We start from the raw sequence: 21607 nt of genomic DNA on the forward strand, positions 1-21607 counted from the left end.
ACAGACCACTTATCGCAGGTTTGGTTACCAGATTTCTTCTGCACGCTTTTGTGTTATTTTGAGCAAAAAAATGAAATTTCATACAAATTTAAAATGACACAAAGGCTATTATATCTGTATGTCTTTTACATTTTTGGAGGGTGAACTATTATTTAAATAAAAGGAGTTTATCCTTAAATAGATAGCATATTAACAAACAATGACTTTTAACCAAGATTCTAATTTAAAATTTAAAATGACACAAAGGCTAGTATATCTATATGTCATTTAAATATTTTCAAAACTATAATTTTTTATTTAAAAAGTTGCAACTGCACAGGAAGCAAGACAAAGATGTCAAAACTAGCTGAATTTATGAGGTACTTCTATGTTATGCTACACTATTTCACTCTGGCAATACAAAAGGTTTGTTACTTTTGGTAGTTTTGCTTTGCACCCCTTTTCTCCCTTTTTAGCAGTTTTTTAAAACAGTTTATCGATTCACAAAATAAAATATACCACACAGAATGTATCATTCAGAATGTAGCATTTATTAACAAAGAGTTGTAGATGCTAAAATTATAATACACTTTACTATAGTTTGGTTCAAATGCACTATTCATTATGAATTACTATAGTAATTCACCTCTGGATGGAACACAAGATGCATGTTTTGATTTTTTTTGTTAAACAGGGCAGTGTCTGTTAGATGTGTGACTCTGGCATGTTTCTTGCTCGCTTGCAAAAAAGTTCTGCTTACTTGATGTTTAACCTCGACCTTGTACACTTTGACACCATGTATTTTATTTTTTTACATATTTACTCAGCTGTTGGAGGCCCCATTCAGCACGCGTCCTGTACAGGTGACCTAATGAGTGATCATTTTGTGCTCACTAAGTTTCTACCTAAATTAAAATGATTAACTTAGGCCTATTAACACAACACAAGATAGTTTTATATGTATCATTCATTTTTATTCTTTATTTTTGGGTGTAATCCAGTGTAATTACAAAGCTGGTATATTTACGACAATGAATTCCACTTATTTAACTGTAGAGGGCTTCAAAGAAGCTAAATTGAAACTTGGCATCTACAAATAAGCTACAAAACTGCAGAATACACTTAAGCAAAAATACACTTTGTTTCCATAGACAATCATTTTTTATACTGTGCAAACTGTATATTCTAATCCATAACACTCTTCCTCCTAGCATAACTCGAACATAAACATTTCTGTGTTCTTAGGTTTTAAAATAAGAACACATTTGATTTATAGACTGTTTTCAGTATACCCAAATACATGCATACATTATTTTGTTAATTATTGAGGAATTGGGGAAAAACATAAATGACTTTTTTGTTGTTGTAGAGAAGAACAGGTATAAAAAGGCGTTTATGCCTGTGTCACACCAAGATCTAAATCACAGTGTGTGTCAGTAAGAATGTGGTGTAGTAGGCTCACTTATGTATTACTGAATGGAATTATTTGAATTTTATGGAACCATCAAGGACCACAGTTTTTGAATTAAATTTTTTTCTACAATGTTCTACTGGAGAAAAGAAAATCACAATCAAATCAAATCCATATATATTGGATGACCTGAGGGTGAGTACATTTACGACAAATTTTCCTTTTTAGGTGAAAAACATCTTTAAATATTATTTTTTTGTTTATTCAAAGTTTCTTAGTTTTCTCTGAAATGAAACAGCCCATCATTGCCTTTCTTCTTTGGTCAATTTTCACAATGAAGATGGACCCAAAATAGTCTTTGCCTTTCTTAAAGATGACAGAGATATTTTTTATGATCCTCATTTTCATTGCATTTAGTGATGCAAGAGTATGCATCCACTTGGCCTGGCTTAGATCTTGATTCTGAGACCAGTGAAGGGTAAGATTCTACCCTAAAAGCTGTAAACACAATAGCATTTAAAAATCACGTTTAAGCATGACTGAACCATTTTAAACCTTCTCATATTACACATCAGAGCAGCCATTATAAAAAATGAAAGAGAGAAATAATAAATCAAATATGCATTTTCAACTCTACAAAAATATTAGTACCGAATATATTATCGTTTTCAACTTTGATGAATGATTATAATGATGTTTACATGAATATTTACAAAATTTGAAACAGTTTTACAGTAATTACTAGCTCAGTTGTTATCTATGAATTACCAAATGTAATTTTACAAGAGAGACTATAACAACCGGGAAGCTCTATGTTATTATTACTATGTTTTCATTTTTTATTATACAAATGGCCAAATTCACAGAGGAAAGTTGAAAGTGCTGGCCAGTTTATTTACCTAACAAATAAAAATAGTCACAGTATAATAATGTAAAACTAAAACAGATTACTTTTTTTTTTCCTCATGATAAAGATGTGATAAGTTTGTATTTAAAAAATAATAAGCATTTTTTTTTACATTTCCTTTTTCTAAATAATTAGAAAATGTTTTTGTTAAATTTAAATTGTGGATATGATGACCACCTGACAAGCTAATCCAGAAAAAATAGTGCTTAAAATGTCATTTAAAAATGCAGTATATTTAAACCTAAAATGAAAAGAAAACAAGGCGAATGACTGCAAAAAAGGCTGGCTGTGGGCTTTGATAGAGAAATGATAAACTAATAAAACTACACCACAGTTTACGCACAAACTAAACTATACAACTGTAGTCATTGTGTTACAACAATTTATTTCAATTTTTAATTTACTATTGCCTATCATTCAAAAACACTATTGCGCAAAAAGTCAATAAATTGATCAAGTTGTAGAGTAGGGGCCCTGATGTTTAGTCATGTTTATTATCAACAAAGTTATGATAATAAGCAATATTCTAGTATTCGACAGAGCCGAATCATGACTGCAACCTTTGTCAAGTCATATGCTACTGATTTTACTGTTTTACAGCCTCAAGCCCTCATACAACTATAAAAGACATGAGAATTGTTTTAAAAGACCAGTTTTTACACCATTTTTAAAGAATGGTGAAATCATAGACAGCTGCACCTTTAGACCTGACATGAGCAATATGAACACCACGAGATAATGAAGCAATGTCAAATATGTTATACAGGCACATCCAGTTTTCTATTTGAGAAATTAATGAATAAAAAAGATTTATATTTGACACAATGGAAACAGGTTAAAAAAAAATCATGTTTTACTTTAATTCAGTCTCAAACGTGTTGAAAGAAATTTCCTAAAACTTGTTTTCTTAAGTTTTTTTGCAGACATTCATATAGTGTTTCTGTTACAGATCAATTACGAGAACAGAGAAATATATGTCAGACATTTCGCCAGCCTACAGTGAAATGAGTGGTTCTGTTTCTCAAAATGTGGATCTTTTTCCATTTATTTCCCTAATTTTGTATTTAATTGAGGTTTATTTACTCAATCATATACTTGATGCATTCATTTGCACTGGATTCGTTTGTCTGCAGTTAAGATAACAGCACACTTTTTGATGCACCAGAAAACTTTTCTAAACATTTACTACAATCTTGTTAAATCACTGTCCATATGTTTATTTTACAGTTTTAAACTGTTAGATAGTGTTTTAAATGAAATGTTTTGAATAAAGAAAAATCAAATGCCATATCACCCTGCAGCCCAAGACCGGTTACTCACTGAAGCTACGCAGGGCTGAGCCTGGTCAGTACCAAGATAAGAGTCCACATGGGAAAGCTATGTTGCTGTTGGAAGTGGTGTTAGAGAGGCAAGCAGGGGGCGCTCAACCTGCAGTTTGTGTAAGTCCTAATGCCCCAGTAAAGTGAAGAGGACACTACACTGTCAGTGGGCGCCGTCTTTCGGATGAGACGTTAAACCGAGGTCCTTACTCTCTGCGGTCATTAAAAATCCCAGGGCACTTATCTGAAGAGTAGAGTTGTAACCCTGGTGTCCTGGCCAAATTCCCTTAATAGGCCCTTACCCAACATGGCCTCCCAATTATCCCCATCCACTGAATTGGCTCTATCACTATGGCTGTTTCTCAATTCCAAGAACGCAGAGAACGGACTTGTGTTCTTGTGGAGAGCGGTCTTGCCAGGTGTCCTCGAAAGAACGAACTCAGGAGACCGCGAGGGCAGAGAACGCATCCTTTGAGAAATGGGATGCTGCGTTCTTCCTGATGGTCATATGACCTTCACGTGTTTAAAATAGAAATTATTTAAACATTACAGCATTCATACAACGATTTATTGTTTTTCCCCTCTTCAAAATATATACTTTGCATAAAAACATTATAAATATGCTCTGCACAATATAAATAAAACAGATTTTAATACGATTTTCAGCAAACAAACACCCTTAATGTGTTTATTCCTATATTAAGATGTCCATGTTAATGTTTATTTTCACCGTTTCATTTAGGGAAACTCCTGAGGTAAATAAGTGATATCTCTGAACTTTAATAATAAATCTAAATAAAATGCTGCGCTTCCCACCTCCAGTCGCAATGACTTCGGGGACTTCCAGAGCGAGTTCGGTGGTCAAGTCTGCATCAGTGCGTCCTCGATATCAAGAACACATCCGGGAAGTTTCACGCGTCCTCCGTACTTGCGGTCTTGAGTATTGGAACTGAACTTAGGCAGCTGATGATGACGTTGCACGAGAACACGAGGACGCAAGACCGCTGAAGAACGCATATTGAGAAACAGCCTACCTCTCCATTCCACCTGTAGCTGGTGTGTGGTGAGCACACTGGCCCTGTTGTCCTGTGGCTGCCGTCGCATCATCCAAGTGGATGCTACACACTGGTAGTGGTGTGGAGAGACCCCCTCATGATTGTGAAGTGATTTGGGTGTATGGCCATACACGATAAATGCACTATATAAAAACACATTACTTACTTAATAAATGGTTTAAAGATCAGGTGTCATGGTGGCCCAGTGGTTGGCACTGTCATCTCACAGCAAGAAGGTCGCTGGTTCAAGTCCCGGCTGGGTCAGTTGGCATTTCCGAGTTTGCATGTTCTCCCCATGTTGGCGTGTCCTCAGGGTGCTCCGGTTTCCCCCACAATCCAAAGACGTGCTATAGGTGAATTACGTAAACAAAAACAGGCCTTAGTGTATGAGTGTTTTCCAGTATTGAGTTGGCTGGAAGGGCATCCGCTGCAAAAACATATGCCACAATAGTTGGCGGTTGATTTATTTAAATAATCAAAAATAAAACTTAAGAATATTAATAGTAAAAAAATGCTTCACTATTTTTTCTGCCTCTTGTAAAAAAGAAAACGTTGGCAAGTGAGTTAATCTAACTTCATGGTCACTGGGTAGGCCACTGGTTGAGTGAACAAAAAATGAAAACACTTCGATTAAAAAAAAAGCACCTCTGTATTCCATTATTCTACTGGCTTTTAGGTGAACGTAAACAAATCAAACAAGCAGTTGCTGTATTAAAATAGAAAGATTTATTGAACAATGAAATGTCCCTGTGTAAACCCAGCAGATGAATGAGAAGTCAGTTCATCAAATGTAATTCAGTGAAAGACTTTCAGCAAAGCTTCCTTATAATACTCAAAAATCACTTACAGTTGGATGTTTCCCAAATATATGGCTGCCCTTTGAATCTGTTCACAAAAAGGCCAGGCAGGACAAACAAAACCAGTAGTACATCAATTACATAGGTCGAATATAATTTGAGTTTTCTGATGTCACAGACATGGAGGACGTAAACATGGTTTGCTTATAGTGTCTATGGTTCTCAAAGCCTTGTGTCTTACAGTTGACAAAAGCAAAACTTAAGCCCTTCATTCATTTGATCAAAACCTGGAAATGGAGAAACACATTAAGGTAATTAAAAAAGAAATTACATTCATATATTTAAAACATTAACTCAAGTCTTGCAAATCAACAGAAAACAACCATATAAGATTGCCACAGCTTCACGAAGATTCACTTCAACTGCATTATTGTAAACCACATCAACAAATTAAATAAAAATAGGAAAGTGTCAGGAAGACAAACAGTGATTTAACCTTTAGGTCACCCATTGGAATACTGTTACTGAGGGTTAATACAAGCGTTTAGAATATTTATGATTATTATGAATTATATTGTTATCAATGTCAATGAATTTACCATACAAGGTTCTTCAACCAATTCGCTTGTTAAGTGTGACGACACGTGTAGCAGCTTCTGGGTCCAATCGCTCGATCAAACTGTATGGGGAGACTCAACAAATGGTAATAATAAAGGTTTACTAATTTAATAACAATCATGATGTACTAAATGATTTTAATTATTGTTTTTTTTGATGATTATTCCTTAATATTGCAAAAATAATTATTTAAAGTGCAATTTACACGCTTTTAAATGGAGATTTTACTGATGAAATTGTAAAAAATGTCAAAGCAGTGATAAATGATAGCAGACCTATATCATTTGTTGGATTTCATTTCCTGTAGAAACACTCTTCTCTATAATGCACCTGACACTTTATCTAAACTCCATCTTACAAGAGCTCAATAATGAAAATGATGTTTACTATAAATGTACCACAATCATGTTGCACTGCTTGAATTAACCCTTAGAAACTTTTTAGCACAATATTAAACCTCTAACCTCTTTTGCACAACATCCTGCACAACATTGTTCAGTAAAAGTATTTGTATAGCCTTATAGTCTTATGTTTATAGTCAAAGTCCCTTTAAGGCAAGTCATTTCTATCTTTAAAACACCTCTTGGGCAGTAGGCTCAGGCATTCTGTTTGAATGGGGAAACATCAAATTCTCCAAAACTGCTTGCCAAGCTTACGATTGAATTTCATATTAGGAATCACCAATAAAATTAAACAACAACTGTCTTTAGTTTCATTTCTAAACGTTCAAATCACACAAAATCTGCAGAAACTCAAGTCTGGTCCAAGCCCCTCCCGAAGAGTATCGTGATTGGCTCCTGTACAAGAAGGCGGGCTTTTTTCACCATGTAGTGATCAATGATTGGCTTCTGTACTAGTAGACGGGGCTTTATTCACCATATTGACAGTTACACTTTTTTCCATTCAAAAAGATACTAGTGACATGTCTTGTGTATTCTATAGTCTTCGGTATAGTCAAGTATCTTATAGTATAGTTATGCATAGGTTTTTTTAAAATAGCTCTTATGTCCAGTGTTGTGTTTGAATTTATGATTAATTGATGTAGCACAGTTGTCATGCGACACAACATTTTGTTCCTCTGTATGTCCACACATGTAGCGGAATGACAATAAAGACTCAACTAAAGGTAATAACTAATGGAGACTCGACTAATGTTACTAATAAACATTCACAAAGCGTGTTAATACTTCTGAAAATTAGGATTGCAATATATACACTGTAAAAGCCAATAAGTTAAGGTAACTCAAACCATTTGAGGAAACAGATGGCAACAAACCATTTAAAATCAAAAACTAATCCTAATGAGTCCTGTCAACTTAATCCATTTAAGTAAATGAAGCAATTTGAGCAAAGTAAAAGCCAATAAATGAAGAGAACTCAAACCAGTTGAGTACTGTAAAACCCAATAAGTTAAGGCAACTCAAACCGTTTGAGGAAACCGACTGCAACAAACCATTTGAGTTCAAAACTAATCTATATGAGTACTATGAACTTACTCCATTTAAGTAGAAGTAATGAGGCATTTAATGAACTCATTACCTTCAACACCGAGTTCAAAACTTTTTCAAATAAGTAGAATTAACTTTCAGTCAATATTGAGTTAACGACACTCATTTCATTTGATAAAGTTGACTGATGGGTTTTACAGTGTATATATAACCATACCTAATATCAGAAAGTGCAAATTTTTTTTACAAACTGTTCAAATATTGATGTCTGTGATGCAGCAAGTCTAAAGATTGTTGTGTACACCATGATTTTATATTAAAATAAAATCCCTTTAATGTGTTATATGACCAAAAAGGGTCATAAACGAATACGCCTCGGACTCAAAAACAGTATTCCATACGTCACGACTGAACAAGCAGATAAAGGGTTCAAAAGCATCAGATAGGCCTGATAAACACATGCAGCTCATGTGCAGCTCATAAAACGTGTTCAAATTGCTTTTATTTCAGAAGGATTTGTGCATTGGAGTGAGACGAGTAAAAATGTTGGCACAATCATGGCTGTGTTTTTATAAATTAAATGACTCTAGATCTCAATCACTGATTCAGGATATTTTGATTCTTTCCGTAGTGAATCTTAAAAGCAGTGCATAGTACAGACCCGATTTTATTTAAAGAACTGTAAAACTGATTTCAGATCAGGATGATAGCTTGGTTTTCTCCAAAAAACCTGTCAATTTTCGAAGTCCTAAGTTTCCCTTTTTCTCGGCTCCTCCATCGGTGTGCTATTTCCCTCCATACAGATGGATTTTGGCAAAAGAGATGGTCTCCCAGTAATCTTTGTGGCCCTTTTCATAAACGACGAAGATGTATTTGTTGTCCTCAGCAGAACCTCCTTTGAGTGATGTCATAGTGGAGTAACCGCTTGGCCCCGCCCAGATCTGGACGGCCTCCTTCTCCCATGACTTCCCATCAGTGAAAGACCAGCGAAGAGTTAGATTGACCCCTATGAAGAAGAAAAACATAGAGAGAAAAAAATAGATATATTTTGGTCTATTAGATCAATGGTTCCTAAAGTGGGGGTCGCTTGGTGATTTCTTAAAAATATCATATATGTTATTAAACTAATATCATATTTTATCCATAAACTGCACAAGATATAAATTGTTTAATAGTTACATAAAAACAACATGCAATTAAAAAGCCATCAGCCTTAATGTTTTTTTTTTCATTAGATTGCGACCCCTGGGGTTATATGCTAGATTAAAGACACAGCGTTAGCTGGTGCAGATTGATTTTACGGCACATTGTTAAACTTAAGACACCCTTACGGCACTCACGTGCATAACAAATTTAGGCTATGACAGAACATAGAGGACAATCTCCAAGTGTCTGTCTCCAAAAATAAACCAAGAATAGTCTTTTGCTATAAACATTGTGCCCACTGTTGCATATAAAGGTTGTAAAAGAAGAATATATGTATACACTTTATATATGTATGTGGTTTCAAATGCGGTACACTGCCACCCTGTGGGGGGGTTTGTTGTTGCTTTTGTTTTTTCTCTCCTCTCTCTCTCTCTCTCTCTCTCTCTCTCTCTCTCTCTCTCTCTCTCTCTCTCTCTCTCTCTCTCTCTCTCTCTCTCTCTCTCTCTCTCTCTCTCTCTCTTTCTACCTTGTCTCACCTGTTGGCAATTAAGTGGCTGGAGCATGCGGCAGGAAAAAACAAAGAGAGATTGTGCCAAACACTAGTTGGTAAAGGCTGCGCTCACTTGCTTCTCCTGCCCCAGACTAGCTTTTGGTGTTGAATAATTGAGATACTTGTAAAATTACAAATCTTGTTGTTAGTGAACAATAGTGAAATTTTGACTTTAAATTCCCTTTGTTTATTTAATACTTTATCTTGTTAGTTTTGTTTCAACTTTTTGGAGCAGTATGGAGGTGGATGTCTCTTCTTTGTTTAATACATTTATTTTTCTCCTGTTTCTGGTAGAGAGGGAGCAAGGTAAGATCTTTGTTTTTCTTTTTAATTTTCTTTTGAGAAGTTTAGAAAGTTGCTTCCTCAGTCAGTTAGATCTTTTGTTTGTTGTTTATGCATTATCCCCTCCTTAGTATGTTTGACCATTGGTTATTTATTTTTTGTTAATCTGTAAATAAATATACTTGTTGTTTTTGTATATTAGATTTGGTGTGATTTATTGTTGAAGTGCTGGGACAGGAGAAGAGTGATGATTGTTTGCTGCCTTGCCCTTTATTTTTTTTGTTATTTAGCAAAATTTTATAGTATCAAAATTGGCCTCTAATTAATTTTATAATTTGGCTAAATTTAATTTGTTAATTTGTGTGTGTGTGCACTGTTGTGTGCAGGGTTTATGTGTTTATTAACACCTACGATTATAGTGGGGGTCACGAATCACTGGAATAGTTATTTTGGGGTCGCGAGCTGGAAAGTTTGGGAACCCCTCTATTAGATCAGTAGAAAACATGGAAGATACTCTTCTGTTTAAAACTGCTACTCTTTTGTCCACCTTTGATCATTATTCTAAGAATGTGTGTGCTTTACAGAGTTTCAGCAAATTTCATCGTCAAATTTAAGACTTTTTATAACCCTTTAAGATTAAAACGAATTAAAGGTTATAGACGTATACAGGGTTAAACAATTAACATATTTCTAATGGCTAGGATTTATAAAGAGGAATCATTTAACTGTTTTTAGTTTTCTTTCCTTGATTAGGGAATTTAATGGGGACTTTGTTGTAGAAATGTCAAATGGCTGTTGTGAATTGCATCTCTTTGCAAAAAAAAAAAAAAAAAACTTTAAAAGAATAAGGTTTTATTGAGATGTATCATTGGTAATTGGATGGATGTCGGCCCGATTGAGTAGCTTTACTGGGACAAAGCAAAATTAAGACCTGTTTAAAAAGATTTAAGACCTACAACACAATATTTCAAAGGATTTAAGCCTTTTAAAGCCTAAAATTTAGTCTTTGAAATGTAAGACTTATTAAAACCCCACGGACACCCTGTTTTAATTATTGATCTTTTGACCTTATATTGGAAAGATAAGCTATTTAAAGTGCAATTCACAAACTCTTTGTTTTTGTTTTTTTTTGTACTGATAAAACTGTCAAAGCAGTGAAAAATGAAAGTAATCATATATAATTTAATGTATTTCGTTTTTTTTTTTCTAATGAGTTCCTATGAATTTATGCCACAATTTACAGTGCTCGGCAAAATTGAGTACACTCCATTTAGAAAATGAATATTAGTATCTATTTCTCTAGTGAATGTATTTTGGTGCGTTTAAACAAAATATATTTATTTAAATAATATTTTAGTCACTTTTCGTAGTATTTTTAGTAAGTAACTTTTTAGTTTAGTACTGACGAATGTAATGTATATGCACAAATATAATATTGTATAACTTCCTATTTAAAAATATGAATTTAAAAGATACATTTGTAAGGGGTGTGCTTGTATATGCTGAGCACTGTATGTTGACTTATAATAATATAGAAATGTTGACACATTTCTATATTATTATTCACTTTTAAATTCATTTAATTCATATTTTATATATATTTAAAAAAAATTGAGTGTCTGTGAATAAAATGTATGTTTTGATGACTGTAAATGCAACCCTGTTAATGATCTTGTACACTCACAAACCTATCTTTCAACAAAGCAATGCACCAACTCACAGGCACTGTATGAGAGAGTACATGGCAAAAAAGGCTTTATGAAAACAATGTCAATTGTTTTGTTACATTTTGTCAGTTTTGTTAATCTTTTGTGTGAATTTATTTAATTTATTCATCTTTTTTTGTGCAAGAAAAATATAAATCTAATATACAGCTGTAAACTTCTCACAAAATTAACTGTTGGCTTTTCAGAGATTTGATTTAGTATGCATAGATTTTGATTATTCTAGTATTTAAAAAGCCACTGAATTATGATTTTGAGTGTAATAAAATGAAAGAAAAACAGGGTCTCAGTAAAGATTTAACTTGAATATTTCTTTGTAAGACTTGGTGAATTGCTGTTCCTTACTGTGTTGTGTGCTGGAGGGGTTGGTGAAGTACATCACTCCTTGTTTCTGCAAGGCTCCGGCTGCTACAACTGGGTCGATCAGTGTTTTATCAAACACCAGCTCCTCAACGGGCAGAGACTCGCCTCCGTCCAAACTGCGCACTATGATGCGACAGCGGCAGTGGTAGTTGTTCTGGTTGCGTACATTAATGACAATGCTTCCATCCTCTAGTTCCACTGGCTGTTAAGACAAACAAAAGACTGCATTAAATAAGTCTTATAAGCATGTGGTCAACTTAAACTTGTACTTGTAAAACCATGTACTTAACCTATTTGAAAATGGGTCAAAGAATGCAATGTGTGGTAAATATTCTGACTGCAACAGTGTAAAGTTGATCGGATTTAATTCATTTACTCGTCTATTAAATCTGATCTTTTTTTGTATTTTTGTTGGGTTCAAGTCAGGTGATTGGCTGGGCCATTCTGCAGCTTGATTTTCTTAGTTTGAAAGCATTTAAGAGTTTCCTTGGCTGTGTTTTGGATCATTGTCTTGCTGAAATGTCCACTCTGGTTTCATCTTCATCATCCTGGTAATGTGGATTGTTACGAACCACACAGTTTTGCTGCGTGTATGTTCTTTCTGTCTCTATCTCTTTCTCTCTCTCTCTGTACCGGCCCTGTCATTTTCTCAGGTACAGCCTACTTTGGAGCACTCTTGGCTGACAGGACTGCCAATCCTAATCAACCATGTGACGATGACTTCTCTCTCTGCCAATCGCGTTCGTTGCAGAGCCCTTTAAAAACGGAAGCGGCAACGGGGAGAGATCAGCTGTTGTTGTTTTGGCGTGTTGTCTGTTTGGTGGTGTCCGTGTGTGTTGTCGCTGCTACTGATGTGTACTTTGAGATTTGCTGATGTTGCCTTTGAGTGAGATTAACTGATGACTTTGAGTGAGATTTGTTTGAGAGTTCTGACGAGTGTTTTCTACATCTCTAGCCCGCTATTGCTCCATTCAAAAACCTTCTGTGACTTGACAAGGGAGATCTGGAACAACATAGTAAGTCACGTGACATACATATTTGCACGCAGGATTATTGATGTATAGACACACTAATTAGCGAAGTGCGCTAATGTTGTATTTTTATTTATCAGTTAGAGTAAGTTCAGGGCGCTTTGCGCTGAAGATTTTTCTTTTCATATTGTTATTTTCTTATTTAGTGGATTGGGGAGGAGATTAAGGGAATGTTTTGTTATATTTATTTCTTCGATTTGTATGCGCAAACTTCAGTTTGAACTGAGAGATTCAGAATTACTGAGAGATTTCAGCTGCTGTCTGTACTTTTACTGCCTTTCTATACCTCCATTTCTTCATGTGTTCAAAACTTTTCCCAGCGTTATTTCATTTTATAACGCATACCTTTGTTTAAACTAATTCGATATATTTTCTTTGCATATATGGATTATTTTACCACATCCTAGGGAAAAAACGTCACTTTTAAAAATATGTTTTCTGAAAAAAGGTGACACGTTAAATACTTATTCTCCTTGCTGTAAGTCTTATGACGGTATAAAATTTTCTTGTTGCAATTAATAGCTGAAGCTTTTATCACAGTTTACAATATTGACCAAAGCTGCAAAAAATACTATTTTAACATGTATAATGAGGAAATATTGGAGGAAGTATTGCTTTATTGCATATACATGTTCAGAGTAAACAAATATTTCAACCAAATTAAATTGCAAAAGGATTATAAAGTTCAACAGGCAAGTTCATCAGTAGTAAATAATAAATAATAGATTAAGATCAAAAGTGAGAAAAGGCCAGATTTATTAGTTACTATGGTAATATTAGTAAAAAAAACAACAACATTTTATTAGTTATGAATTAGTTATTAATAAAATAATTATGGCTTGTAATTTTAACGTGGCAGCCGTTAACGTTCGTAGTGTATGTGTGTGAATGAGTGTATATGAATGCTTCCCAGTGATGGGTTGCAGCTTGAATGGTATCCGCTGCTAAAACATATGCTGGATAAGTTAGCGGTTCTCAGATTAATAAAGGGACGAAGCCAAAAAGAAAATGACTGAATGAATGAATTTGAACATGTTATTAGGCATTATCTATGAAATCAGCATCACTAAAGATAAATAAAAGGTTTTGTAGGTTTCATCATGAGTAACTAAGCTAGTCTAAACAAACAACAGCCCTATAAATAGTCACAAAATAATTGTCTCCAAGCATTCATGAAAACCGAATACAATATGAATATCTTAAAAAAGCACTCTAAAAGCTTTAACATTCATACATTCATTTTCTTTTTGGCTCAGTCCTTTTGTTAATCTGGGGTCGCCACAGCGAAATGAACCGCCAACTTATCCAGCATATGTTTTTTACAAAGCGGATGCCCTTCCAGCTGTAACCCATCTTTGGGAAACATCCATGCACACTCATTAACTACGGACAATTTAGCCTACCCAATTCACCTGAGCACCCGGAGGAAACCCACGCGATCACAGGGAGAACATGCAAACTCCACACAGAAATGCCAACTGACCCAGCCGAGGCTCAAACCAGCGACCTTCAGCAATACCTACCACTGTGCCGCCCAACGTTTAAACAATAAACTATACTTCACACTTTTACAGTATTTTGAAGTGTCTATGACATTATTAGTGTGCATGTTCATTATCACAATATATTAAGTTATTGAATTTTGGCATGTATTTATTTCATGTACCTTACTTTTTATTTATTTATTTGTTTGTTTGTTTGTTTACTTTTTATTTTTGACCATTAAATATTGAAGAATATTTAAATTGTATTTAATTATAGTTAAGTTATGACTTACTTCAATGCCTGTTTTGGGGCCTAGTTTTGGATTAAAATGTTGTTTCTGTACAGAGATACTGTATTCTGCAGTATTCTGTAATTTGCTTAAGTGTCAACAAAACTGTTAATCACTAGGACAGACAAAAGGGATGTGGGATAAGGTGTCAAAACAAACAGGAAGCAGTGCAGAAGAGTTGTTTAATATCAAGCCTACAGTGTAAAAATAAATGTACGTTTCATAGAAAAATTGTACAATAAACCGTTAACCGATAATTTTGTTAGGTATTTGGTCATCTTACCACAGAGAAAAACTGTGAATTGTTTAACAATGAATTATCATATATTACAAAAATCGATAAATACCATGGCCAAACGGCGAGGCAGTGGCGCAGTAGGTAGTGCTGTCGCCTCACAGCAAGAAGGTCGCTGGGTTGCTGGTTCGAACCTCAGCTCAGTTGGCGTTTCTGTGTGGAGTTTGCATGTTCTCCCTGCCTTCGCGTGGGTTTCCTCAGGGTGCTCCGGTTTCCCCCATAGTCCAAAGACATGTGGTACAGGTGAATTGGGTAAGCTAAATTGTCTGTAGTGTATGAGTGTGTGTGTGTGGATGTTTCCCAGAGATGGGTTGTGGCTGGAAGGGCATCCGCTGCGTAAAACTTGCTGGATAAGTTGGCGGTTCAATCCGCTGTGGCGACCCCGGATTAATAAAGGGACTAAGCCGACAAGAAAATGAATGAATGAATGAACATGGCAAAACACATATTTAGTGTCAGTGTTTTATGTTGGGTTATTTAGTTATCAATATTTTTCTGTGTTTCATGTGTCATGTGTATTTTTCTAATAATTTTTGTCTTTGAGTGTCTGACAGTCAATCATCCATATACAAATACTGGCCATGTTTAGGTATTGCCAATAAGTAGCATGTCCTTTTTGGCTGTTTGAACGCATTAAAAATGTTAATCATTCTATCTTTTATTAGTAGTGTGATACTATTCTCTAATATTGTAAAAATAAAAAGAGTCACAAAATAACTAGTAGTATTGTTAATAATATTATTATTGACATATAATAAGTATTTACAATGCAGGCTTTGATGTTAAAATGCTTAGAAGAAAAACAATCTGCCATAACTGAATTTCTTAACTGAGAAATGATTTAAGAATAGAAACAAAGCAACAGAAACGGAGGATTCAATGACAATATCTTTAAAAACAGCAACAACTGAGTTGTAAACATACATACAGCAAATTAAAGACGCTGTTAAATATTACCTGACACTCATCTGGGTTGAAATCCAGGTCTTGTTTAGGCTGGTTGTAAGGGATACTCTTCAGAGCAGCTCCATATCTCCAGGATCTACCGTGATCATCACTCAAGATGCAGAAAACCCCATCGCCAGCAATGGTGCCATGGCCACACACCACCAAACGGCCCTTACTGGGTGGATACCGCTTCTGCAAAACAAACAAATACATGAAAGCAAACAGCACGCAATCTGAAAAAGCTGGAAAAGGCCATGTCAGGTCATTTGTTCCCCTTTACAAGCCAATGCTTAACCACAGACTTGATAAAATGTAGTTTTATATCACCCAGAGATCTAAAAGTATCATAAACAACAGGAAGTCATAAAATCTGAATTTCGTTTTCTTTTGAAGGAGGAACAGAAGCAAACAGTATTGATCTTAAGCTGAAGCGAATCTTTTTATAGTTACCAAAAAAAGAAACGACCCCAAATATGAATTAGGTGAGTTTCTCTCAAGCCTTTTGATGTTGGCATTGACAGCGGTGGAAAGAACACTAAAATAAATCATACTCAAGTAAAAGTACCATTACTTGTAAAGCAAGTTGAGTAAAAGAATCTGTTTTAAAAACAGTGCCACTTTATGTTACGAGGCCTTAACTAATAGACCATTTTAATGTGGCCAAGTCATTGGCCCATATACATTTCCTGCTTGTTATCAAACTTTTTCATAACTGTAAAACAAGCAGAGATGGCAAAAGTAAACACATCCCATACTCAAGTAGAAGCACGGATTCTCATGTTTTAAATGACTCTGGAAAAAGTTGAAGTACTGACTACATTTTTGTACTCAAGTAAAAGTAAAGATAAAAAGTAAAAAATGGCCTCAAAAATTTACCTAAATAAAAAGTACCCATTACTACTACACATTTTAGTTATACTAGGTAGGTAAATATAAGGTCTCCCACATTTTATTGTTTTAGTACTAAAAAACACTTTTTTCACAGTATTAGATTGAAAGATCTGAAAAATCCCATGCAGTATGATTGTAAGTGGACTAAAGACTGTTTACCTTAAGCATTTGTATGGCATATTTTTGAACTGGAATGTGTCTCTCTTGTTTACCTGTGATCTGATCAAGCAAAATGTGTCTTATAACTGAGTAAAAAAGGGCAACATCAGTCATGTTAAATTAGTCATCCTTGCCTTTCTCATAGCAAAAACGCCATAAACTAGCCTACATATGGCGCGTACTAGCCGCACACTGCAGCACGCAGGCACAAAAAACAGACAGACTGCATCAAAAGGCACTCAAATTGCGCAATGACAAGAAATAATATAGATCGCGCCACCAAACACATGAAAATGAAAGGAGTAGAAATTACAGATATTTGTGTGAAAATGTAAGGAGTAAAAGTAAAAAGTTGTCAAAAAAATAAGTAGTGGTGTAAAGTACTGATACCAGAAAAATCTACTTCAGTACAGTGATGAAGTATTTGTACTTAGGTACTTCCCATCTCTGAACAAGAAGCAGTTCAATCCTAACTTAATGTTAAAACTGTTATAAGGACATTATTTATCAATATGCGTCTCTTTTTGGATTCTCTGAAGCTGTAGAAAATAAAAACGTAAAACAGGAAATACATTGGGACCATTGTTTTTGTTTACACCCCTTAAAATAATCTATAGGTTTTTACACTGAAACTAATTTGTGTAACTACATGCTTTTACATTGTACTTATGATTGATTAAATACCTGCATGTAATTATATCTGTAATTAATTACTCTGTAGACCATTCCTTACACTTTAACCCGATCCTACTCATACCACCAAACCTGTCCCTAACCCTACTCGTATGCCACCTCAGGAGCACCAGAAGTGTTCTGCAATACATTATGAACACAGTAAGTACATTGTATTTATTTTTTGATGCAAGTACATAATAATTAAGGCCACCTAATATAAAGTGGGACCCTAAATACTAAATCAAAGCATGAGTAAAATGTAACCCTTCTAAACATACTGAAGAGTGGTGAGTAATGTATATGCAGTTAAAATGATTCCACCTTATACACTGCAAATTAATAGATAAACCAGTGCCATTTATAAGGGTCCTTGTATTTGTGTATTTATTTGAAAACATAACATTCTGTAGAGCAATTAATAATTGTTTAAGTCCATTAAGTCTCTCGCTTGTTTTGTTTACCGATACACAACTAAAATATACTCAAGTAAAAATAAAAGTGCACATTTATTTAAGTCCTTAATAAAGTACAATTCCTGATTACTTTTAGATTTTTTTACTTTTCAACACGGGATATTGGTAAGCTAGCAACCGAGAAACTGAAAAGACACTGGACTACGGGCTGCTTAACCCTGTTCCTGGAGATCTACCTTCCTACAAAGTTCAGCTGCAACCCTGAACAAACACACCTGAACCAATTAAATAGGGCCTGAACAGCACTTGATAATTACAGGCAGGTGTGTTTGATATGAACTGCAACTGAAATCTGCAGAAAGGTATGCTGCATCCAAATTCACTTACTATCCGTTCTAAATAGTATTTGAAAATGGAATTAGTATGTCCCAAATATTGTATGTTGAAAAGAGTATGCCAAAGGTTCCCTGATGGTTCACTATTTCCGGTAAAAAATTTAAGTGTAGAAGAGTCTACCCACTAATATTGCCCACAATACATTGCACGTTGGACATGAATTCGATTAGAACTACAAACGCGGGTGAAAAGTGTAAATAGACTACAAACATGACAGCCAACAAGACCAACTGTCAAGTAGAGAGGCTTCAGTAAAGATGTTTGTATGAGTGTTAATTAATATCTAGCCCACTGGAACATGTTTAAACCACATTTTCTGAGTTATTTCATCTGCAACAACGTGAACCTGTTTGGACCTTAACGTCTAAAAGCATAATTATCCAAAGACCTGAGGAGATTTCTGTGCATGAAAGACTCATGAGTGGGAGATTAACCTGCTGCTGCTTCTCCGATAAGGTAGGAAATTAAATCTGACAGATATGACAGTGGATGATGTGTGGATGATTGACAGGGGACGTAACTAAGCAACATAACAATCTGTTAATGAGGAAGTAGTATGTCCCAAAGCTTGCATACTCTTCTGTTACACACTCAAAAGTATATATTTTTCCTTCACAAAAAAGTACAGACTTTTAGGGCGCAGTACAAGTGTGTGAATTGGGATGCAGCAGTAGATCTCCAGGAACAGGATTGAGAACCCCTGCACTGGACTAATCATTGAAAACAGGTGATTAGTCACGTTGGATTAATGTTTGCAGCTATGTCAGAATTTATTTGGCAGATGTGTTTCAATCTATTATAATTATCCTTTAATATTTTCCAAAACAAGTAACCTAAAAGTTATGGGATCAGAAATATATAAATCTGTAAACATTTTTTATATTTTAAATGAGAAAAATAAACATGCGTTATGGATGTGACCAAAAAGTTTGTCGAGTTTACAGTGAACAACATACTTTGTAGAAATTCTGTCAATTAAACAGCACAACTCAAAAGAAATAATGCTAATCTAAAGGAGTTGGCTCTCTGTAGAAAAAAAATAATTGATTTTATTTTATGAGATTTTTTATGAGATTTTATTTGATTTTTTTGCATTTATGTGGAAACAGCTTCGTTATGAATGTGACACTTCTTCGTTACAGATGTGACATTGAAATTAGCACTTGTGTAAATTTGGTTAGTTAAATATAATTGTTTGAAAGTACTAACAGAGACATTTTCGAGTATTTTTAAAGTACTGTAAAATACTTACTTAGACAAAAAAACTTCTGTGTCCGAATTTTTTTTTTTTGCGTGGCAATGTTGACATTGAACATGGAATTTGTTGACATGGAATTACTCACCTGTATTCCAAATCCAGGCCCAGGAGCAAAGCTCTTCACCCCCAGCTCGATAGAGAGATTTCGTGGAACACTCCAGGTGAAGCCATCATCCAGACTTTGCACCATCATCGTGCTGGAGGGGCTGCACTGATACTGGTGAAAACACAGAGAGTAGATGATGATCACAGCGCCGGTCTCCTCATCCACTACAACTGAACCCAGACTCAACCCATCGGCTAGAGAACCATCGTCCACTATGAACGAGGTGGGAGACCAGGTGGCACCTGAGGAATAAAACAGAAATTGAGTTGCGATCTCGAAAAATAAACATTTATGAAGCATTCTGGAGTGGGCTGGTTAGGCATGGGACGATTTCAAGGTATACCAGGGATTGGAAAAGTCAAGGTTTCAAAACCGCCAAAAGTTTCTGCTATACCAATCCTAAGGTATGTGTAAGATTTTATATGAATGTTTTTTTAAATTTTTTAAGGACAGCAGTATCTCCAGCAGAAAAAAATATCCGAAGATGCCGTTTTAAATTGTAAAGTAATCTGTGTTTTGGAACCTAATGAAGACATCATAAGTCAATGATTCAATTGAAGTATTTAGCCTGACAAGTTTACTGCTCCAAAATACTTTAAATGATTCTCAAATTAAAATATATTGTGTTCAAAGAAAAAAAAAGTTTTAGTTTTTTACCAGACATTTAAACAGAATATATTTCAGAGCAGTAATCACAATACCATGAAACCGTGATGTTTTTATCCAACGTTATCATACCGTCAGTATCTTATATCGACCCATGCCTAGAGCTGGTGAATGCGTGTGATTTACCTCTGTCTGTGGAGCGTCTCAGAGCAATGAACTTTGCCCCAATGTCACTAGAAGACATTTTCCTGGCCTCAGAGAACGCCAGCAGGCTTCCACGCAATGTAAACGTTAGCAGAGGAATCCTGTAAGCGTTGACCTGACCGGCTCCACCACTGACCCATAGTAACTGTTCCTCGTATATCAGCGGATCAATCTGTGGCAAGTAAAATAATCAAACCATGATACAAAAACCTTTCATATTCTTTCATATGACAATCACATGACAGTCAACGTCAATGCTTGTTGTCAACAGTTTTTTTTCTGTGCAAATCTTTTTATTGGCTATAGTCTTTTTAATAACTTAGTATTATCATATGAATAAATAAATTATATTGCATATATAAAACTAACTTTTTTATACTATTTACTGTATTATATTGTATGTACATATACACATGGGGGGAAAATTAAAGAGTCCACTTGAAAATTCTGAATCATTTTGTATTTTTATTTTTGTTATATTAAAATATATTTACTGTTTTATTCTTTAAAGCACTGATGACATTATCCAAATGTAGGCAAAAGAAATTGTCAAAATAATTCTAATTTACAATCACAGCAAATAAAAACATTTGAAAAGTTAACATTGCAGACAGACACGTACATGGTGTGTGCATATATTTATACATCCCTACTGTATATACTTCAACAAGGGCTGGACAAGAATTAAAAAAAAATCTTATTATTATTTATTTTTATTTACAAATGCATTACATCCCTATGAAAAAAATAATACAGTAGCAAGTGTCAGTTTCAGTTTAAGTGTTGAGTTTGTCTTGGTGAGAAGACTATTCACGGAAACATAAAACCTTAGTTAAACTACTGCATACACGTTCCACTCCGACGAAGGAGCAGCACCTGTTTATAATGCGTAATAACACAAAACGACATTTTACGGACAAAAGAAATAACATCATGTGACAGAAGTCGTGTATTTACCTGAGTCTTGTCGGCACGCGCGCTGGAAAGCACCGCAATCCCGAGTAAAATTCCAATTTGTCGAATAAAATCCATTGCAACGATAAACCAGATGAAGAGAAGGGGCAGTCTCTTCCTAAATAAATTATTTGTCTCCTTTATCTCCTTTAATAACGTTTGCTAAGCATATTCCCAACCACAGGGGACTCACATCCTTATAAGAGTCACATGACTTTCAGTGCGTGACGTCAGAGTCACATGCCACAACAATTTACATAAAGAACAGGCAGACGTGGAATACACAGTTGGTACATAA

The 21607-nt window shown here is 34.9% G+C and overlaps 1 protein-coding gene across 1 annotated transcript; it reads right to left on the bottom strand.

The window, feature by feature from the left end:
- Positions 1 to 8016: 8016 nt before the first annotated feature.
- On the bottom strand, positions 8017 to 21455 carry neu1 (neuraminidase 1). The gene is given in 6 exon segments (NM_001044909.2): positions 8017 to 8540; positions 11582 to 11801; positions 15657 to 15839; positions 19525 to 19787; positions 20338 to 20527; positions 21313 to 21455. Coding segments are annotated over 6 exon segments (1152 nt in total). The 5' UTR covers positions 21388 to 21455; the 3' UTR covers positions 8017 to 8319.
- Between the last annotated feature and the right edge of the window lie 152 nt (positions 21456 to 21607).

Source organism: Danio rerio, chromosome 19 (genome assembly GCF_052040795.2).
Source record: "Danio rerio strain M-AB ecotype USA chromosome 19, GRCz13ab, whole genome shotgun sequence".
NCBI lineage: Eukaryota > Metazoa > Chordata > Actinopteri > Cypriniformes > Danionidae > Danio > Danio rerio.